This window comes from Canis aureus, chromosome 3 (genome assembly GCF_053574225.1).
Source record: "Canis aureus isolate CA01 chromosome 3, VMU_Caureus_v.1.0, whole genome shotgun sequence".
NCBI lineage: Eukaryota > Metazoa > Chordata > Mammalia > Carnivora > Canidae > Canis > Canis aureus.
In genome coordinates this window covers 2,202,130-2,224,291 of record NC_135613.1, presented here as the reverse complement: position 1 = coordinate 2,224,291, position 22,162 = coordinate 2,202,130, and the positions used below count along the sequence as shown (strand labels likewise).

Genomic DNA, 22,162 nt, shown 5'->3' with positions numbered 1-22,162 from the left:
TGCACTAGACGCTGGTAATGTAAGATGGAAACTTTAATTGGACAGTCTTCTCTTTAGGAACTGTCATCAATAGATTTTCTGAACCTAGCTCAAAACTGTAGCAATTTCCTAGTGGTTCTTAGCTTTTTCTTAGGTGATACAGGAAGCTGTGAGTTAACTTGCGCCTGTGATTAAGATAAAGTTTTAAATCAAAATCTGGATTACCAAAACCAGTGACTGATTTTTGTTATACTAATTAAGTAGAAGTCTTCTTTGGATGCCACTTAATATTGCATCTGGATTCCATAAGAATCAAACCATATTCCATCTTGGAAACTCTTCCTCAGCATCCTCGAGAGTCTTACTCCTTAACACGCATTTTTCGTAGTTCTTTACTTTATATTTTACTTTATATTCCAACTTTGAGGCTTTCAGGTAGAAATTCACTGTAAAGTATAAAAGTATGAAATCCAAATATTCTTAAAAGATTACAGATCTTTGCTTCATTTCAAAGTTAAGGTAACCGATAGCCTTACATATATTAATAAAAACCACTATTATTTTAAGTTTTGTTAAACACTTTATACATGACATACCCTGAAAATACACTGTCGGTGGAAAATCACATTTGTTCCTCAAAGACCTTCTGACCCTCAGTTCCTTAATTAGTACTTTGGGTACAATAAGAGTTTTTGCTGTGACCTTGGGGAAATTATTTTAAAATGCAACCAGGTAAGTAATGAAATTGAGATGGAAACACAATTAGGAATGATTCCAGAGCCCGAATATTATCTAATATGATATTCAGAAGGATTCTGAAATAACACAGCCTAAAGGAATTATACCTAAGATAAGTTATTCAAGAATTAGAACATTGAAAATTGAATAAATCCCCCTAAACTTATATTTGTGAAGCACACCTATTACAGTTCCAAAATGGGGAGTATTTGATGGTAGGGATCTTTAGATCACTGCCCAGTATGAGAAAATACCACACATACATTGTCAACGGGGGATGGCAAGCTTGGAAAATCAAATATCATCTTGAGGATATTTTAAAAGACTCATAAAAAAAAATCCCTTTTATTTTAAAAGAAAGTATTAAAATGAAATCATGCATGACTTCAAAATGTATTCAGATTTCTCTATAGTGTATAACAATAGGGAATTTTATCAGATTACGTTTTCAATAAAAAGGGTTTGAATGAGTTTGATGTGATTTCTATTTCAATCATAAGGGTGACCTACACAGGTATCTTCTTCTTCGATCATTTTATTTCTGCTCTCTCCATCTGTATTTTAACCTGTTAATATGTGGGTGAATTTGAGGAAAAGCAAATCAGTTTGACCTTTAATGTAAAGTCATTTTTGTATGATCGAAACAGTACTATTCCAATACTATAAAGAATGTGGATTTTAAGATTCAAAAGCACGTGCCATTCTCAGCAACCTGGGAAGAATGATAATGTGACCACTGCTTGAATGATAATTTTATCTACATAACTGCCTTCCATCCTCTTGCCTTCACTGTATATTAAGACTTCTGCCCAAAGATATATGTTTAGCCAAGCTGTTTTAATATAACATATTAAACTTTAAAATGATTCAAGGACAAACACTGGACTTCAGCTCGCTGTAGGATGCCACATTTTCTTGCATCTTTCCCTCCCTTTTTTAGCAGCTATTTTACCACTAAGCCAGAAAAGAAGGAATTATGCAGGAAAATTGCTATCAGCTGCTACCCCTGCTGGATTACAGAACCCAGAGCATAATAGCTTCCCCAGTGGAGCCTCTAAGGGCTTGGGCCAAGCCATTAACCACTGCAAACACCTAAGGGAAGAAATGGAATAGAGTAGAACGGCTTTCAAGCATCCCAGAAGATTTTTATGCAAACAAAATTTATTTGAAATGCAGATGTCCAGGGCCTATCCCCAGAAATTCTTATTCAGTTGATTTGGGGGAAAATCCAAGAACAGGCATTTTTAATGCACTCGGATATCTGTATCTGAATTACTGCCTGAATTTTAGAGTTGGCTTCTGTTTGTGTGAATATTTTCAGAAACAAGTTGATAATTAAATTGGCTTAAAATTTATAATGTCAGGATGGACCAGATATCTCAGAGCCTAGTAGATAACAGAAACTTTATTTTTCAATAAAAGACTAGTGACTATGTTTCTCTCACTGCATTCTATTTTTGTAGGGTTAGACATATTTTGGACTTCTCAAGTTTCTGCTCTGCATTTTAAGTCTCTTGTTACAAAGTGACTCACTCACAGTCACTGATGCCTATCATGTACTTATTCAAGAGACCAATTGAAACCATTATATTTACTTTATAGTTATAATTTCTTTATACTTCAATCTCCATTACACCTCTGAATTAGAAGTCGGTTTCTACTGCCTCCTTCATAAATGAAGTAGTAGATTTTCAGCTAGTTACTGAGGGATGGCCAGAACTTTCAAACATGGAAAAGAAAAAAGGGAGGTTATTGGATGTGAGGGAGAGATGCATAAAATCATACAGCCACAAAGATGATGCAAGGAATAGAACCAAGAAAGGGATTTTTGGAAATGGGGAAGAATGTGATTAAATATTATTAATTCCATTATCGAAAGATTGAATTTGTGCTACTGACCATCCAGGTGCATATGCCCAAGAGGCAAGTAGAAGAGACGTAGGGTAAATTTTAGAAAGAAATATTGTCTGGTATTTGAAATCAAGTAAGTGAACCAAATTCAAACAGTTCACAAGGAGGTGTTGAGTAACAAAAATTCAACTAAGGAAATCTGAAGATCTAATCGGCTTTATTCAATGATTCATGAGTTGGGCAGCATCTCATCTAGCCAACAGAAAGGAGCTCCACTGAACTCCAGGAAAGAAAGTTTTTTAAAGTCAGAGAAGAACCAGAAAAAAAAGGAAATTATAAGCAGAGAATGCACTGTTAGGCATTCTAAGGGAACCGAAGGGTTCTAATAGTGGACTGCCTCCTAGTGCTGACCACACGATTCCAGGTTGGTTGGTTAAAGGTTGCATTCCTACAAGATGATGGTGCCAGCGGTGGGGGCAGTTGAAATTGCAGTTCGCTTAGGTATCAAGTCAGTTTGCTGACGTGGGATTTCAACACAGTGACTCCATTTTGAGCCTGGGGTTTTCCTTTTAACAGAGGTTAGATGAAAAGGCTGAGAGCAGAGAGTGCTACTGAACAGAAGTAGTAGAAAAGAGGGAAAAGATGGAATGCCATTCTCTGTATTTCCACCTTTCACAAACCAGCTGTGTCTTTCAACCCAGCCCAGGGGTGCCCCCTTCCTTAAGGCTTCCTCGTATCTGTATCTGTGATGGTAGAAGTAGAGGTCAAGGTAGGGATGGCGTAGTGGACCACAGGTGAGAGCTAAGACAGGGATCGCAGTTAGAGAATGGACCATCAGCTGACTGACATTTTGGCTACTTATATGCTATTTTTGTCTCCCCTTCTGGTTCAGAAGTTCCTTGAAATCAGTAATCACATTCTCACTTACTTTAGCCACCCACCCGTTTGGTCATTCAACAAGGATTAGTTAACATCTTGCCATAGAGACTTCCGTGTAGTGACACACCTGACCAACAAAAGGATGCATTTGCTAAAGAAGAGAATATCTCTGCATTCAAGGATCATTCCGTTGGTAAGAGAGAAAACCAGCGTATCTGATTATATTGCAGCATGCTGGGGAGAAAGTGTGCCAAAGAAGACTTTCCTCTGACAGTGAGGTCTTGGGGCAAGGGGCACTGAAAACCTGAGGACTGAATATACCAGAATAGATTTGAAATAAGATGGAGGCGTGGGTGATGGCAAGGGAACGTGGATGTGCACCATTTTTGGTGGCTTTCACTTGATGGCTTATTTTCATACGTGCAAATTCAAAACATTCGGGGAGCTGATGGTATCTAACAAAGTGATGATGTGCAGGGATATTTGACCTCCTTCAAATCAAAGCTGGTAAGCTAGATAAACTACTTTCGGTAATTCCTTTATTTTATAGCCTCAGCTCTCCATTCACTGTATTAAATGATTTCAGTATCTTATGTGCGATGTATACCTCACTTAAATTGTTATTTTAAAACAGCCTTAGAGGGCACTTGGGTGGCTCAGGGGTTGAGCATCTGCCTTTGGCTCAGGTCATGATCCTGGGGTCCTGGGATCGAGTCCCGCATCAGGCTCCACTCAGGAAGCCTGGTCCTTCCTCTGTCTGTGTCTCTGCCTCTCTCTGTGTGTCTTCCATGAATAAATAAATTAAATTTCTAAAAAATAAATAAATAAAACAGCCTTACTCTCTGGTCCAACTACCATATATATCAAGTATGTTAATGAGCACAAATTTATCAGCTCCCGTGCAAAATGAATTAATCAACTCTAGTGCAAAATGAATTAATCTCTGACTCTCAGTTTCTTAAATATTTAGAGATATGTACTCAATCAATAGAGATGTGGTGCAAGTCATTCTCTTGACAATGCTAGCTTTCTGATGTCTGGATTTGTCATCATTAAGAGGTTGTTTTCTGGAATTTTGTCAAGAGATTCCACTAAGGGCCTTAGTATTTCTTATTTTCTTTTCTTTTTTCTTTCCTTCTCCTTTCCTCCTCCTCCTCCTCCTCCTCCTCTTCCTCCTTCCTCCTTCTCCTTTTTTTTAACCTAAATTGCTTGCACACTCAAAAAAATGTTTTTTTCACATCTGCATAAATCCAAATAAATAAAAAATATTCTTTTGCAGATCTGTTGATATTTATAAAGGCTTTAACATTTCCATTCAAACAAATTAGAAACTGACTGTTGGTATAGTTTTCACTTTTGGCGGTTAGTTAATACAGGTATTCCTGAAATAAAATGGTCATATTAGTCTTCATCCCTCGTTCCCCGGTGCCTAGAGAACAATAAATCTGCTTTTCATCTAAGCATTAAGGGATCTGCATAAGTTTCATGGAGCATTTGTGTAAGAGCAAGTACGCAAATTAAGTACCGGCAAAAAATAATCAAACTCAGAAGACCTTGGGCAGTGTGATTGTATCTAGCATGGGATTTGGACCTATAATACTTCTGTTTCTCTCTTGTACCAAAAATAATCACTTTTAATAATTAATTCATGGTTATATTATGCTATGCTGTGCTGTACTCTGCTCTGTTAGGTGGACTTTCAGGATATGGGATTTAGATCTATAGAATATTGTATTGAATACCTTTTGATCTTTCTAAAATACTAGATTTTCATCTCATCTGCCAGTGGTATTGACCATTTAGTTTTTCCTTGTCTCTGAATGAAAAAACCTCCCTCTGCACACTTTCTCTTTTTTATCTTATCCTTGAGCTTTAATATAACCTTCTTAGAGCTCATTTTCCTTGTTTTCCAAGGTGACTTTTGTTAAGATGGCAGAGTATAGAATATGCATTGGATTTGGTTGTTAATTCTTAGCTGCCAGATGAGAAACCTTGAACAAGTTACTTTTATCTTTCAAAAACCCTGTTCCTCATATGTAAAATGGGTATAAGTATGCCCTTCTCTGTTTCTGTAAATCATATTTAATCAGATTTACTAATTATAGTAGTTTATTAGGGCTGCCATAACAAATTATCACAAACTAGGGGCTTAAACCAACCAGAGATAAATTATCTCACAGTTCTGGAAGCCAGAAATCCTAAATCAATGTGTTGACAAGGCCCTACTTTCTCCAGAGATTATAGAGGAGAATTCCTTCTTTGGGTCTTCCAGCTTATCTGTTGGATGTACACATTTCAAGGCTTATGGTTATATCATACTAATGTCTGCCTCTGTGGTCACGTTACATCTTCCTTTACCCTGTGTCAAATCTACCTCTGCCTCACTCTTATAAGGACACAGGTTTTGAACTTAGTGCCCACCAGGTCATCCCAGATGAACTCCTCATCTCAAAATACTTCATTTCATTCCAGCTGGAAAGACTCTTTTCCAAGTAAGGTAACATTCACAGATTTAAAAAAAAAAAAAAAAAGGACTTTTTGGAGATCACCATTCAAACCAATATACTCAACACCATCTTCATATAATCTAAAAAAAAAAGTCATTTTATAAAAATAGTTAACGTGCCCTCTCAAAGAATTTTAGAAGATGCTTAACTTTTATAAGCTACTTGATGAATGCTAAGGATGGCCCAGCCTCTCTACAGTTCCTCTGCAAAATGAAAATCATGCAGATATTTTTTTAAAATCTTTTTTTAAATTTTTATTTATTTATGATAGTCACAGAGAGAGAGAGAGAGACAGGCAGAGGGAGAAGCAGGCTCCATGCACCGGGAGCCCAACGTGGGATTCGATCCCAGGTCTCCAAGATCACGCCCTGGGCCAAAGGCAGGCGCTAAATGCTGCGCCACCCAGGGATCCCCATGCAGATATTTATAGAATTCTAGTGCTGCATGGTTATAGTGGAGTAAGTTTTTCTGTTAAAAAAGTGTTAATTCATTCTATGTGTACTTGCAAATTTTTTGACTAAACATTGTTTGGTGTTAGTCTAGGAACTTACAAAAGAATTCACAATGATTTTTTTTTTTTCTCCTAAAAGCAAAGTAAACCTTGGTTGATGTTTTATGGCTAGATATACTTATTAAGTATTAGGAAATTTGATAATGAGTTAACACTCAATAAACATTGGAATTATTGACATCTGGTGGTATTGTGAACCATCTAATGAGAATAAAAAAAAAAAAGAAAAAGAAAAAGTAACAAATGATCTAATTAGGTGGCTCAGAATATCCAGTTGCTTGTTGCAGATTTAGTATGTTAGTACACTTTCAATGAATTATGTAGGAAGTTATAATGGTACTGGAAAAGATTGGCTTCACAGAGTCTTAGTTTTTATTAATTCATTGCAGCCTGATTGTTTTCAACAAGATTTAGTGTTTAGAGTAAAAATGTATACATGAAATATAGATGGTATGATCTACACTCCGTATTCTTAGATATTAGGTATTGCATATACATATATCTATACTAATTTGCTGAAAGCCCATAGATTTGGTATCTTTATTGCTTTTCTAGGTTTTAGAAATAAACAGCAGATATGACATAATGATAGGAACTTAATTAAATCTCTTGTCCATACCTACTGAACAGAGTGCCAGTTCCCCTTTGTTTTGACCTTCTTGCCATTTTCATTCCATTTTACTTACCCAAGAAAATTTGAAATAAATTTGCAAGTCAAATGCCAGGAGACATTTCTCAAAAAGACAAAACATCTAGTGATCTTCTCTTTATCTACTCTTTTTGTCATAAATATTTGTCTGGCGAATGCCTTCATTAACTCTGGCTCCTTGTTGCTTTTGCTTGCATGTAAGAGGATAAACAAAAGCCATAGCTCCATGATTTCTAATAAATAGGACTTAGGCAAAGGAAAATTTCTGCATCGGGGCAACAATAACAGAAGAACTACAGTAAAAACAATAGAGAATTTAATTTGCCTGCTTTATTTTATCTGGGGTGGGGGAGACAAAAAAGGACAATGTGGAAAGAACATAGGATATTTAAATAACAATAATGACCTTTTTTTTTTTTCTATTAAAAATACAGAGAAAGTAAATGGAAGGAAAGAAATTAGTTACGATACGACTGTGGGAAAATTACACAAATTAAGTTAAAGAATTACCCAGGTAGACACAGTCTACCTCCTTAGATAGACTTTGTATTTTTCATGGAGTATGCATACAGAATTAATTAGGGACTACGATGCTATTTTAGCCTGCTCAGGTTGCTATAATAAATACTGCAAACTGGTGGCTTAAGCCACAGACATTTATTTCTCACAGTTCTGGAGGTTGAGAAGTCTCAGATCAAAGTGGATGCAAGGTACGTTTCATTCTGAAGCCTCTTCTCCTGGCTGCTTGTAGGGCGCCCCTATCTTGCTGTGTGCTCACATGACCCCTCCTTTGTGTAGCCCTGGGTGAAGAAGGAGAAGCAGGCTTGTGTCTCTTCTTATAAGGGCACCAATTCAAGGCCCCACCCTATGATGTCATTTAACCTTAATTCCTTATAGGATCTGTCCTATAAGCCTTGGGAGGCAGTGGGGCTGGAGGGGGTGGTTAGGGCTTCAACATATCAATTGCAGATGGGGATAGGAGCACAAGCATTCAGTCTATAACAAATACTTACTGACTTATTTGCAAAAGGAAACCTTTTTTGCAAGGGTATCGATGTTCCATGAAGGAAGCCCCTTTGATTGTCAACTCCAAATGATTCAAAGACTGAATATTAACAATCAAAGAAGATTGTAATTCCTCCTAAATTAACTATAGAAGATACTAATTCGGACTATGCACCGCCCTCTGAATATAAGACTAAATCATTCGATTTCAGCTCAGTAAAAGGGAATTTTGGTATGCACCTCTTTAGCATGATGATAGTTCACATATTTTAGATACCTGAGATGGTATTTCAGATATTCTCTCCTCGGTCTTCTCTATTTGAATCTAACCTCATTCTTAGTCTATTGCTCGTATTACATGATAAAAGGTTTGCCCAGAGTAAAACTAGAAACCATGAATATTTGTCTTAAATTTCCATATGGGCTCAGGCTCTATATCCTTTCCAACAGCCTAAAATCAAACCTTCTCATGGACTTATTCTGAATCATATATAATTCCCTGTGACAAAATAACATGAAAGGAAATAAATACGAGACCCACAAAATGTGGCTAATGATTACTTAGTCTTTCATTCACTTAACGAATATTTGCTGAGTATTCATTATGCATCTTAAAATGGCTATTTATACTTGGAAGTTCCTCAGTTTATTTCTGCATCCCCAAGGTCTGTCACATTCCTATTACTGTTATTTCTTAGTAAAAAGTGCTGATGAAAATATAAAGTTTGTTTTTGTTTTTGTTTTTGTTTTTTGTTTTTTTTATAAGATTGCATAACCAATCTATCTGGCAAGGTTGGGACAATTAATAAAGGAAATTATTCACAACAAAATGGCATTTAGGCACAGACATAAAGAATGCATAAATATTAATTCAAATTAGGGGTGAGGAAGGGTAGAGAGATTATCAGGCAGAAGAAAGAGCAATTACGAAAGTCTGAGGAGTGAGGATGCTTGACTCCTAATAGGCCAGGATGGCGAGCACGTAGAGGAGTGGTAGGACCAGCCGCTGGAAATGAGGCAGGGGCTAACCATGCAAGTCACCTGGGGAGAAAAATAATCTGTAACAGAAATTCTAAATGGATTTAGCAAGCTTCTAATGCATGGTTATTTGATCACTTCCTTAAAACTGAAACATTCCAAATAAAAGTGAATAAAATAACCCGATTTATTTAGTATGAGGGTCTTTGCTCCATGTCAGGTCCTGTGCAGAAGGCTGGGAATAGAGCCTTGACTAAGGCTAGTCTCCCTAGAGGGGTTTAGACTCTAGTGATATAATACACACATTTTACAGAGTTTATCTATGTGTCTCTACAATATCAAAAACATTACATAAAAATTCTAAGACTTTGATTTTAAGATGGCTGTATTTGTTACAGCCTCTAACAACTCCCGGTAACGCTCTAACAAGTAAATCTGGAGGGGAAAAAAATGGCAGAAACTAAGCACATAAGTGAATATACTTATTTACAATGAATCTGTTATTAGAATCTTAAAGGAATAAAATTTAAAAATAAATAAATAAATAAATAAAAGAATCTTAAATAAAAGAATCGTTTCACACATAATGGCATAATGTAATGTGCTATCTGAAATAAAGCAATCCTATATACCTACTGTTTATCTGGTCCCTACTTTACTGTTTATTTGGTGTAGACCTTGTATTTCTCAGCCCAGGAGTAAGGAATCCAGTGATACCACTATTTTGGGAATACTGTCATTTGAAGTGTGCCTGGTGCTGCTGGGCCTCTTTAACTCCCCACCAAGATCTTTCCCTTAATAGTCAGTCATAAGCAGAAACAAATGGGTTTGGAGTAGGAAGCAAGATTCTGGAAACAGTCATTCATCCTCCTTGGTGTAATGCTCATAAGCCAAACGTTCCAGGAGGATGAGAAAATGGGAAAATCCCTAACTGGAGGAGACATAGGGAATACAGATATTTGACTACTTCACCTACTAAGTCTATAAGACAACCAGGTGATACGGTTAAGATATGTTGCAATCTCAGCGCAACACAAATGCATGAGATGGGCGGCAACTGGACTTTGCTCTCCACCTGGATATCCGTCCTCCCTCCAGAACACCAAATGCTTTCATTCCACCTTCTTGAATAGATCTTGATAAAATACCTTTTTTCCCGTTCTCAAATCCTGTTATTATATGCTCAATTTCAAGAGATTTAAATTTTAAAAAAATCATTACATACATGTCTATGGGTTCTCAGTGATCATACATTTTTCCTCATAGATTTTCCAGTTTTAGAAAATGTGTTTTCTCCAGTAAGTCATTATAAGGATATGCTCTTCTGTTTGCTCAAAAGGAAAAAAACAAAATAAATGCAATAAGTGCAAAAATCAGAAGCAGAAGCCAGGAGGATAGAATAGGTTACAATGCAGAGGCAAGATGACAGAAATTGGAAATGCATGAAAATATGAAGGACTGAAAAGAAGGTTTTTAAATAATACTATAATGCAATTGAATCCACGTTTAGAGGTATTGAAGAACTGTCCTTTATATGACTGTCTTTTCCCTTTGAAGCATTGGAAAGAAAAAGAAAAGAAAAGAAAAATTAAAGAGAAAAAATGCAAGCAAACCGACAACAAAAAGTGCCTTCTAATAAACACCATCAATCATCTTAATGTTGAAAGTCAAAAGCTGTTTTCTTTTTTAGTATCAAGAACAATGTACAGGTGTTGCCATAATTTCTTATGTTCAGGATCGTGTCAGAGGGTCTAGTTACAATAGTTCAATAAGAAATAAATTAATATAGGCATTTAAAACTATAACTTTCCCTCTAAGCATTGCTTTAGCTATATCCCTTGCATTTTGATTTGCTGTATTTTATTTGAACTCTTCTTTTACAAGAGTAATTATTAAAGAATGAGTTGTTTAATTTCCACGTTATTTGTGAGTTTCCCAAATTTCTATCACTCACATTTAACTTCATTCCATTATGATCAGAAAACAGATTTTGCGTTATTATCCTTTTAAATGTACTGGTTTATTTTATGGTCTTGCACATTGTCTACACTGCAGGATGTTCCATGTGTACTTGAGGATATTTATTGTGCTATTGTTGAGCGGAGTGTTCCATGGGTATCTCTTAGATATTGTTGGTTTATACCGCTTCTCAAGTCCTCTATTTCCTTGTTCATTTCTGCCTAGTTGTTTTATCCATTATTGGAAGTGGGATACTGGCATAGCCAACTATTGCTTTTGAATTTCTAGATATTATATGCTCAACAATATATTATGTACCTACTGTTTTATGCAATTGCTTTTTAAAACAGAAAAAAAGGGAGAAAAACTATGTATTTCATTTTTATAATGACATAATTACTTTCCTGATGCTCTTTGTTTTTAATGTAGATTTGAATTACCGTCTGGGGTTATTAGCCTTCATTCCAAAAAAGTTCCTTTAGTGTTTCTTATAAGGCTTTTCTGCTGATGACAAATTCCCTCAGCTTTTGTTTACTTTCAAAGTCTCTATTTCATATTCTTTTTGTTTGTTTGTTTTGTAAGAAAGCTTTGTTGAATATATGATACTGGGTTCAAAGTGTTTGCTTTAAGCACTTTTGAATATGTTTATCCCACGTCCCTCTGGCCTCCATTATTTCTATAAAACTTCAGTTGGTAATTTTATTGGGGGGGGGGTCTCTTGCAAGTGATGAGTCAATTTTGCCTAACTTTAAAGTTGTTCTCCCTGTCTTTGGCTTTCAGTATTTTTACTATGATATATCACTTGTGAGTCTCTTTGTGTTTATCTGCTTCGAGTTTGTCGGGATTACTGAATGTGTAAGCCTAATGTTTTCAAACATTTTTTAAGCCAGCTTTACTTTTTTCTTTTTTCCCTCTTGATATTTTTCTTCCACATGTATTGGCACACTCAATGGTATCCCTCATTTTTCTGAGGTTCTGTTCATTTTTCTTCATTATTTTTTCCCACCGTTCTCTAGCTTTCATATTTTCTATCCATCTATCTTCAAGTCTGTGGATGCTTTCTTTTGCCAATTCAAATCTACTGTTTAGACATTCTAATTAATATTTTATTTGTTATTGTGCTTAACCCAGAATTTCCACTGTGCTCTTTTTAAAAACAATTTCTATCTATTATTGATATTCTCTAGTTGATGTGACATTATCACCATACTTCTCCTTTTTTCCCTTAATCGTGGTTAAGTTTAATTTATTAAACACATTCTTATAATGGCCCCTTAGAAGTCTACTTCGTCTGATATCTGGTTGCTTTCAGGAATAGTTTCTTTTGCATGCTTTTATTTTTTTTCCCCTGGCGTATGGGTTTCTTGTTTCTTTGTGTGTCTTGTAATCTTTTGTTGGAAACTGGACATTTTAGAAAATTTATTATAACAAATCAAGGTATTAGCATCTCACCCAGAGCTCGTTATTGCTATTTACTCATTTATTTGTTTAATGACTGGCTGGACTGCTTTCTTTAAGTCCATTTCCCTTCTGAACTATTAAGCCACTGATATTTTACCTGAGGGGATCGCAGCCTTAGGAATGCTCACAGTCACCCTTAAATGACAGTGGTTGTGGTAGGGTTCTCTTGGTCTCTTTCCCTGACCATGCCCCAGTTTTTAAATTCCACTAATTGCCAGATGATTTCTGTACTGTTTTAAATTTTGGGGGCCAAGATTTGCCTACAGACCAATCCAATCCAGTTTGGGCTCCTTCTAGAATGTTTCTCTAGATCAGTGTTTCAGATTCGTTTTTCCCAGGCATGTTCCTCCCCTAATCTCTGTCTCAGGTTCTATGCTTCCACTGAGGCAAAATCTGTGAGCCACTGGCTCTAAAGCTGAGTTGGAAACTATAATGTGTTTCTCTTAGCGAAGCATCTGGTTTAGACGATGAGCACTTGGTGCTGGGGGATGGTAGCCTCAAGTCTTTTTTGGCTTGCTGCTCCCAACGCGCAATTGAGGCCCTATATTCCCAGCGGAACCCCGCCCAGGAAGATCCTCTGTCACACAAGAAAGGGCTGTGAAGAAGAAAAGAGCCCTCTCTTGGCATCACTCACCCAAAATTCAGTTTCAACAAAAGATATCTAGGAGTAGGATGAAACGGTTGGGTTGTCAGCTCCTGTCTCTTGGTAAGACAGTACTTTACCTGCTAGCTGAGGGGAAAGGGATTCCTGTGTTCCTGGCTGAGCCAGTTAAGAGTAGAATTTCCATCTCACTCACCGGGGAGGAGGGAGGAGAGAAGGTTCTGCTTGACGCACCATGGTCTCATTATTCTTACCAACCTTTGGTAGATTCTCTTGGATAAATGTTCCTTCCTTTGCTGCTTGCCTCCAGGACCATTTCCAGGGATGTTAAATAGTTGTCCTTGTATGATTTTCACCATTTTCACTAGGAAACAGTTCTGTGGCACTCCTTACATTGTCTTGCTGAAGTGGAACTCTGTGTTGAGATATAATTTTATAAGTAAGAGGAAAGGTTTAGAAGATTGTTAGAATTAAAATCAACGTGGGGCACCTGGGTGGTTGAGCGTCTGCCTTTGGCTCAGGGCATGATCTCGGGGTCTCGGAACCGAGTCTCACATCAGGTTCCCCGCAGGGAGCCTGCTTCTCCCCCTGCCTGTGTCTCTGCCTCTCTCTCTGTGTCTCTCAGAAATATTTTTTTTGAATCAATGCATAAAACAAATTCACTTTATACACTAGCAAGAATGATTTGAAAGTGCACTTTCAAAAAGGTAATATTATCAGGCAACAAAATATATACAGTACTAATGACAACTCTACAGAAGATATGAAATTCTTGTGTAGCTAAAAAAATATACTTTATTGACATATATGAATCACTGAACTCTACCTCTGAAATTAGTAATACACTATATATTAATGAATTGAATTTAAATAAAATTTAAAAAAGAAAATAAGGAAACTAAGATCTTGAAATAGAATACTAAAGATCATAAAGATGCCAATTTTCTCAAAATTGACTTATATTTTAATATAATTTCTACTGACACCTGGGTGGCTCAACAGTTGGGTGTTTGCCTTCGGCCCAGGTCATGATCCTGGGATCTGGGATGGAGTCCGGCATCGGGCTCCCTGCAAGGAGCCTGCTTCTCCCTCTGCCTATGTCTCTGCCTCTCTCTCTCTCAGTCTGTGTCTCTCATGAATAAATAAATATTAAAAAAACAAGAAATATAATTTCTACTGAAGTTCTTATAATAATTCCCATAGGATGTGATAATCTGATTCTATACCAGAGATAAGAAAGTGAACAAGAAAAGCCAACATACTCTTAAAGGAGAGCACGGTGGGGAAAATTACCTACAAGATTACAAAAGCAGAGCATTGGAATGTAATAAAGAGCCCCTAAAAGATGAGGTTGCACAAAAATTTGACTTGTGAGAGACTGAGTGTTGAAGAGCAGTAGCTAAGAAGTAAGGCACTCAACAATTAATCTTGGGAAAATCAATTACCAGTACAGAAAAAAAAATCCCTTACAATCGCCCAAATGTGAAAGATAACATTATAAAAGTATTTTGTATATTTCACAATTTAAAAAATAAGGTTAGGAGCACTAATCAAAAAGAGACTGGTAAAATTGACTATATTAAATTAAAACTTTTTGAAATTAAAAGGCACCCTAAGTTTTAAGGAAATTAACCACAACTTGATAAATGGTGTGCAACATGTAAGAAAAAAATTATTTCATCTTTTTTATAATAAATATATTTTTATTGGTGTTCAATTTGCCAACATACAGAATAACACCCAGTGCTCATCCCATCAAGTGCCCCCCTCAGTACCCGTCACCCAGTCACCCCCACCCCCCACCCTCCTCCCCTTCCACCCCCCCCAGTTCGTTTCCCAGAGTTAAGAATCTCTCATGTTCTATCTCCATTTCTGATATTTCTCACACATTTCTTCTCCCTTCCCTTATATTCCCTTTCACTAAAATAAAAATGTATTTCAAATACAGGATTTGAACTGTGTGAAACTGCTGATATTTGTTTTTAAAAAATATACAATAATGGCAATTTCATTTGGCATAATAACTCAAGTAAGTCAATAATAAATATGGACACCAATCAAAAATAGTAAAAAAAAAAAAGGGGGGGTGAATAAGCAAATAGGGCATTGACTTGCTTGAGGTAGCAGGTAAAATCTGGCAAAAATGACTCACAGACTTCCTCTATTCAGTCAATAATTCTCTGTAGATAGGAGGGTAACAACATACGCATATGCCAGGAATAGTAAAATAATATGAATTCAGCGGTGGACCCACCAAAGCTTTTCTAAGTACTAATGAGCAATATTCCCGCTGCAGTTTCTAAATTATCATTATAGATTGTTTTAAAGAGAGAATATGCAAGAATAGCTTCCCATATAAATAATGTCAACCACAAAAAGACAAAAAGCCTCACTGTAATTTTATTAATTGCATCTTGAGGAACAATTCCCATCTTCTGTTTTGAACTATGGTATATGAAATCATCCACAAATGTTCCTTGCACTAATTAACTGTACTCAGACTTGTCACACACTTTCTGAAAATATAACATGGCTGTATATTCTGTATCTGTTTTGAGATAATGTTCTCCTCTTTTAGTTTAGTGGTATTTCCTTCTAGGTCATGGAAATAAAGATAACTGGATCATTTGGTACATCACTGCTTAATTCTATTAGAGACCTCTTTTCACTCCTTAAATTACTAAATAATGAGGCAAAACCAGAAGAAATTTAGAAAAAAATACTGTTAACTCCATCTGGTATTTTCTTCTTTGCTTACTAGCAAGGCATTACAGATCCACTTATATCTTAAATAAAACAAAAATAAATATAATTTATACATCTATTTTGGGAGAATGGCTATAAATTTTAAAAAATTATAGTCTAGCACTGCATGGCACAGGAAATGTAACACATTTATTTAAAGTCATTTGAGTGGAATATCTGTTCATGTATTTGAGGGTGCTGGAAGCCAGAGGACACTGATGATCAGGAATTGGACAACAGTGGTTTAGAATCCCTGCTTAATATGCAACAGTGAGGTAGCCAAGCGTTCCGGGGTCTACTGACTTGCCAGTACGTGAAAAGAATCCTAACCGAAATCATCCTTTTGCCCAAATAACATCACACACATTAACCGATATTATGTTTACTTGCTCTTGCCTAGAATATCCGTAAGATAATGTGTCCCCATGTTGAATAGATGTAGGTCTTCCGTTAACGAAAAATGAGAAAATACTAATAATTAACATATACGATGTGACTACAGTTCAGGAGGTGGGCATGGATGAACACAAAAAATTTATTTTGGGGGTAAAACTGTGAGAACCGTCGGGCTAGCATGGATCCAGGAATTCCTCACTGACAAGTTTTGCCTTGAACTGACATGTGCCCATGAGTACTTCTTAAATCCCTTAAAGTGTTGCTCTAGATGACCAACGTATCTCTCCATGTTAATTGATTAGCATGTGATATGGAACATCTGCTTCTACAACTTCTCATTTGATTCTCATTTGTGTAACCACTACAGGTCTTTCTGCTTTACAGAATTTTAATACGTGTGGCGCATCTCCTGCAATGGAGGAGGGACTTTTGTTATATCTTAGTTTACATGCTCAAGGGCATGAAGGACTCCTTTTAGGTACCTGTGGAAATCCACCAAGTGCCCTGTTTCATGTGCCATATTGTCATACGGTCTACCTTTTAATGCAAACGTGCCTTTCAAAGGTGGTGAAATTCTGTCCAGTGAATTTTGCATTATCAGGATAAATGAGAGAAAATTAAACTTATTTATGGAGGTTTGGCTTCGTTTTTGTCTTCCGAAAGGACACTTGAAAATTATTTTTATAAAAGAAACTGTTACACTTACGAAGTGATGGGAAAACGTCATTTGCTCATCGTGGGGCCTATTCATTAAACCCGTAGGGTGTGGGTGTTTCGGTCCACGCCGACTGGCAAAGGGGGGAGAGGGAGGTGGAAAGAATCTGAGCGGTCCAGCGGACTTGGGATCGTCTTGAGTTTCGCAGAGGACTTTTGAACTAGAAAAAGGCGTTGTTTGAAGTGATGCAAACTATTGTGATTTTCACTTTTTCCAGATAATTCCCTCAGCATTTTGGCCAAGCATAATGGATTCAACCGCCAGAAGCAAGAAGTCTATCTTTTACCAATCATAATAAGCGACAGTGGGAATCCTCCTTTGAGCAGCACCAGCACCCTGACCATCCGGGTCTGTGGCTGCAGCAGTGATGGCGTTGTCCAGTCTTGTAACGTTGAAGCTTATGTCCTTCCAATTGGACTCAGTATGGGCGCCTTAATTGCCATATTAGCATGCATCATTTTGCTGCTCGGTACGTATTTCCCTCATAGCTTGATAGTCGTCGTCTTTCTGGTTCTTAAATGACTGTAAATAAGGACAGCAAACCTGAACCCCAGTCAGGTGTCAGCATTCTTTTGGGGGAAAAGAAACTTTCATGCACTTCTCCAAGCTCCTTAATGGAGGGGGGAAGGGAGAAAAGTGCTGTGATAGCCAATGTCCCGTCAGAGAGGAAAATTCAGTGTCTTTTTCAAGCCCAGTGCGAAGGTAGGCTAAGTCTCAAGTACAGACTAAGTTGGTGGACGTTTTCTGTGGTTAAACGGCATCTGTTATATCAGAAAGCCTGCGGATCTGACGTACACCAATTTGCTGCAGTGGGAGGCTCTCCTGTGTCCAAAGTACTCTGTTGTCTACAAAAGGTTCAGAAAAAATATCCAGTTATAAAAATGAGAGGAGAATAGGAAGATCTACAAAAAGAAAGTCGTACCTTGCTGCGTCCTTAAGCCAAATAATGTCAGTTACCCTGTCTCCCGTGGCATCTGTCCTGATCACCCGGAGTCCGCATTGACGCTATTTCTAGACATGTCCCACCCCAGGAGCCCCACCGCGTGTGATGTGGCTAGCTTGGCCTGTGGGGTATGGGTTTCTTGCCCTGTGCCCGCCTGTAGGCTCCCCTTTGCAGCCGGGGAACCCGCTTTTCTGTGGGAAGAAAATCCTCCACGGCGACCTGACATCCATCTCGGTACATCGCTTCATCTGTGAAGGAACATAACTCGATCAGGGAGGGTTTGGAAGAGCTGGCACGACACGGAATATGCTAGCTATCACCTCTGCTGCTCCTTTCGTGTTTTAGAAGGGCATGGAGTCGAGGGGCCTTAAAGGGCACCCTAGGCTCTCCAGCAAGAAGCTGTGTGGTCTGCGCTCTCCTTTGTCGGGTGCTGTTCGTTCCGGAGCCGGGAACTGGGTCACCCACAGCCTTCACCACGGACGGGTGCAAACTCGGTTTTTTAACCCAGCTCCGTGGCTACTTGGTGCCCAGGAGGGCCTGGGACGAGGGTCCTCCCGCGCAGTCCCAAGTCCCGTCCTTGGAGGGTGCTGAGCTAACCGAGCCCCATATCAGGAGAGTGCTGAGCTAACCAGGCCTGGTCCTCCGGAGGGTGCTGAGCTAACCAGGCCCGGTCCTCCCGAGGGTGCTGAGCTCACTGAGCCCGGCCCTCCCAAGGGTGCTGAGCTCACCGAGCCCGGTCCTCCAGAGGGTGCTGAGCTAACCAGCCCGGTCCTCCGAGGGTGCTGAGCTCACTGAGCCTGGTCCTCCCGAGGGTGCTGAGCTAACCAGGCCCGGTCCTCCAAGAAGGTGCTGAGCTAACCAGGCCCAGTCCTCCCGAGGGTGCTGAGCTAACGGAGCCCCATCCTCCCGAGGGTGCTGAGCTCACCAAGCCCAGCCCTCCCGAGGGTGCTGAGCTCACTGAGCCCGGTCCTCCGGAGGGTGCTGAGCTCACCGAGCCCGGTCCTCCCGAGGGTGCTGAGCTAACCAGACCCGGTCCTCCAGGAGGGTGCTGAGCTCACCGAGCCCGGTCCTCCAGGAGGGTGCTGAGCAAACCAGGCCCAGTCCTCCAGGAGGGTGCTGAGCTAACCGAGCCCGGTCCTCCCGAGGGTGCTGAGCTCACCCAGCCTGGTCCTCCCGAGGGTGCTAAGCTCACCCGGCCTGGTCCTCCTGAGGGTGCTGAGCTTACCACGCCTGGTCCTCCTGAGGTGCCAAGCTCACCCAGCCCGGTCCTCCCGAGGTGCTGAGCTCACCAAGCCCAGTCCTCCCCAAGTGCTGAAGTCACCCAGCCCGGTTCTCCCGAGGTGCTGAGCTCACCCAGCTCGGTCCTCCCCAGGTGCTGAGCTCCCCAAGCCCGGTCCTCCCGAGGTGCTGAGTTCCCCGAGCCCGGTCCTCCTGAGGTGCTGAGCTCACCCAGCCAGGTCCTCCCGAGGTGCTGAGCTCCCCAAGCCCGGTACTCCCGAGGTGCTGAGCTCCCTGAACCCGGTCCTCCCGAGGTGCTGAGCTCCCCGAGCCCGGTCCCCCTGAGGTGCTGAGCTCAGCGAGCCCGGTCCTCCTGAGGGTGTTGAGCTCACCGATGCCCGGTCCTCCCAAGGGTGCTGAGCAAACCAGGCCCAGTCCTCCAGGAAGGTGCTGAGCTAACCAGGCCCGGTTCTGCAGGAGGGTGCTGAGCTAACCAGGCTCGGTTCTTCTGAGGGTGCTGAGCTAACTGTGCTCTGTCCTCCCGAGGGTGCTGAGCTCCCCGAGCCCAGTCCTCCCGAGGTGCTGAGCTCACCCAGCCGGGTCCTCCCGAGGTGCTGAGCTCCCCGAGCCCGGTCCTCCCGAGGTGCTGAGCTCACCCAGCCGGGTCCTCCCGAGGTGCTGAGCTCCCCGAGCCCGTCCCCCCGAGGTGCTGAGCTCACTGACCCCGGTCCTCCCGAGGTGCTGAGCTCCCCGAGCCCGGTCCCCCCGAGGTGCTGAGCTCACCCAGCCGGGTCCCCCCGAGGTGCTGAGCTCCCCGAGCCCGTCCCCCCGAGGTGCTGAGCTCCCCGCGCCGGGTCCTCCCGAGGTGCTGAGCTCCCCGAGCCCGTCCCCCCGAGGTGCTGAGCTCACTGACCCCGGTCCTCCCGAGGTGCTGAGCTCCCCGAGCCCGGTCCCCCCGAGGTGCTGAGCTCACCCAGCCGGGTCCCCCCGAGGTGCTGAGCTCCCCGAGCCCGTCCCCCCGAGGTGCTGAGCTCCCCGCGCCCGGTCCTCCCGAGGGGGTGAGCGCGGTGCCGCAGGGCGCCGGGCGGGGCTGGGCGGGGCTGGGCGGGGCTCCCGCTGGCCGCTGGCCGCTGGCCCTTTGCACGGCCGGTGCCGCGGCCCCGCTCGCCGACTCGTGTCCGTTTCCCCCGCAGTCATCGTGGTGCTGTTCGTGACTCTGCGGCGGCACAAGAACGAGCCGCTCATCATCAAGGACGACGAGGACGTGCGGGAGAACATCATCCGCTACGACGACGAGGGCGGCGGGGAGGAGGACACGGAGGCCTTCGACATCGCCACGCTGCAGAACCCGGACGGCGTGAGCGGCCTGGCCCCGCGCAGGGACGTGAAGCCCGAGCTGCAGCTGCTGCCGCGGCGGGGCCCGGGCGCGGGGCCGGGCGGCGTGGACGTGGACGAGTTCATCAGCGTGCGGCTGCACGAGGCCGACAGCGACCCCGCCGCGCCGCCCTACGACTCCATCCAGGTGTACGGCTACGAGGGCCGCGGCTCGGCGGCGGGCTCGCTCAGCTCGCTGGGCTCGGGCGCCTCGGACTCGGACCAGAGCTTCGACTACCTCAGCGACTGGGGGCCCCGCTTCCAGAGGCTCGGGGAGCTGTACGCGGGGGGCGCGGCCGACGCCGACACCTGACGGAGGACCCGCGCGGCCCCGCCCCTCGCCCGCCCGAGGCCCCGCCCCGCCAGGCCCCGCCCCGCCAGGCCCCGCCCCGCCCCCCGCCCCGGCCCCGCCCCCGGCCCCGCCCCCGGCCCCGCCCACCTCCGGGAGCTGTACGCGGGCGGGGTGGGGGGCGCGGACACCTGACGGCGGGAGCATCCCGGCCCCGCCCCACCAGAGGCCCCGCCCCCGCTCCGGCCCCGCCCCCGGCCCCGCCCACCTTGGGGAGCTGTAGCATCCCGGCCCCGCCCCGCCCGAGGCCCCGCCCCGCCCCCAGCCCCTGCCCCGCCCCCGGCCCCGCCCACCTCCGGGAGCTGAACGCGGGCGGGGTGGGGGGCGCGGACACCTGACGGCGGGAGCATCCCGGCCCCGCCCCACCAGAGGCCCCGCCCCCGCTCCGGCCCCGCCCCCGGCCCCGCCCACCTTGGGGAGCTGTAGCATCCCGGCCCCGCCCCGCCCGAGGCCCCGCCCCGCCCCCAGCCCCTGCCCCGCCCCCGGCCCCGCCCACCTCCGGGAGCTGAACGCGGGCGGGGTGGGGGGCGCGGACACCTGACGGCGGGAGCATCCCGGCCCCGCCCCACCAGAGGCCCCGCCCCCGCTCCGGCCCCGCCCCCGGCCCCGCCCACCTTGGGGAGCTGTAGCATCCCGGCCCCGCCCCGCCCGAGGCCCCGCCCCGCCCCCAGCCCCTGCCCCGCCCCCGGCCCCGCCCACCTCCGGGAGCTGAACGCGGGCGGGGTGGGGGGCGCGGACACCTGACGGCGGGAGCATCCCGGCCCCGCCCCACCAGAGGCCCCGCCCCCGCTCCGGCCCCGCCCCCGGCCCCGCCCACCTTGGGGAGCTGTAGCATCCCGGCCCCGCCCCGCCCGAGGCCCCGCCCCGCCCCCAGCCCCTGCCCCGCCCCCGGCCCCGCCCACCTCCGGGAGCTGAACGCGGGCGGGGTGGGGGGCGCGGACACCTGACGGCGGGAGCATCCCGGCCCCGCCCCACCAGAGGCCCCGCCCCGCCCCCAGCCCCTGCCCCGCCCCCGGCCCCGCCCACCTCCGGGAGCTGTACGCGGGCGGGGTGGGGGGCGCGGACACCTGACAGCGCGAGCATCCCGGCCCCGCCCCCTCTCCGGCCCCGCCCCCAGCCCCGGCCCCGCCCCCCTCGGGGAGCTGTCAGCAGGGGGCGCCGACACCTGACGGCGGGAGCATCCCGGCGGCCCTGGCCCCGCCCCCTCCCGGCCCCGCCCACCTCGGGGAGCTGTACGCGAGGGGGCTCGGACACCCGACGGCGCAGGCATCCCGGCCCCGCCCCCGGCCCTGGCCCCGCCCCCG

The 22,162-nt window shown here is 43.9% G+C and overlaps 1 protein-coding gene across 4 annotated transcripts in view; it reads left to right on the top strand.

Moving 5' to 3' along the window:
• Positions 1-20,886, top strand: part of LOC144306243 (cadherin-8) — a 358,000-nt gene extending 337,114 nt beyond the window's left edge. For 2 of the 4 annotated variants that reach the window (XM_077885704.1, XM_077885705.1), the window contains 2 exons: positions 17,192-17,443; positions 20,329-20,876. In XM_077885704.1, the coding sequence (XP_077741830.1) occupies positions 17,192-17,443; positions 20,329-20,822 (746 nt within the window). In that variant the 3' untranslated portion in view covers positions 20,823-20,876. Of the gene's footprint in view, positions 1-17,191; positions 17,444-20,328 lie in introns of all 4 variants that reach the window. The other 2 variants (XM_077885712.1, XM_077885706.1) reach the window with 2 other exon arrangements.
• Positions 20,887-22,162: the final 1,276 nt, after the last annotated feature.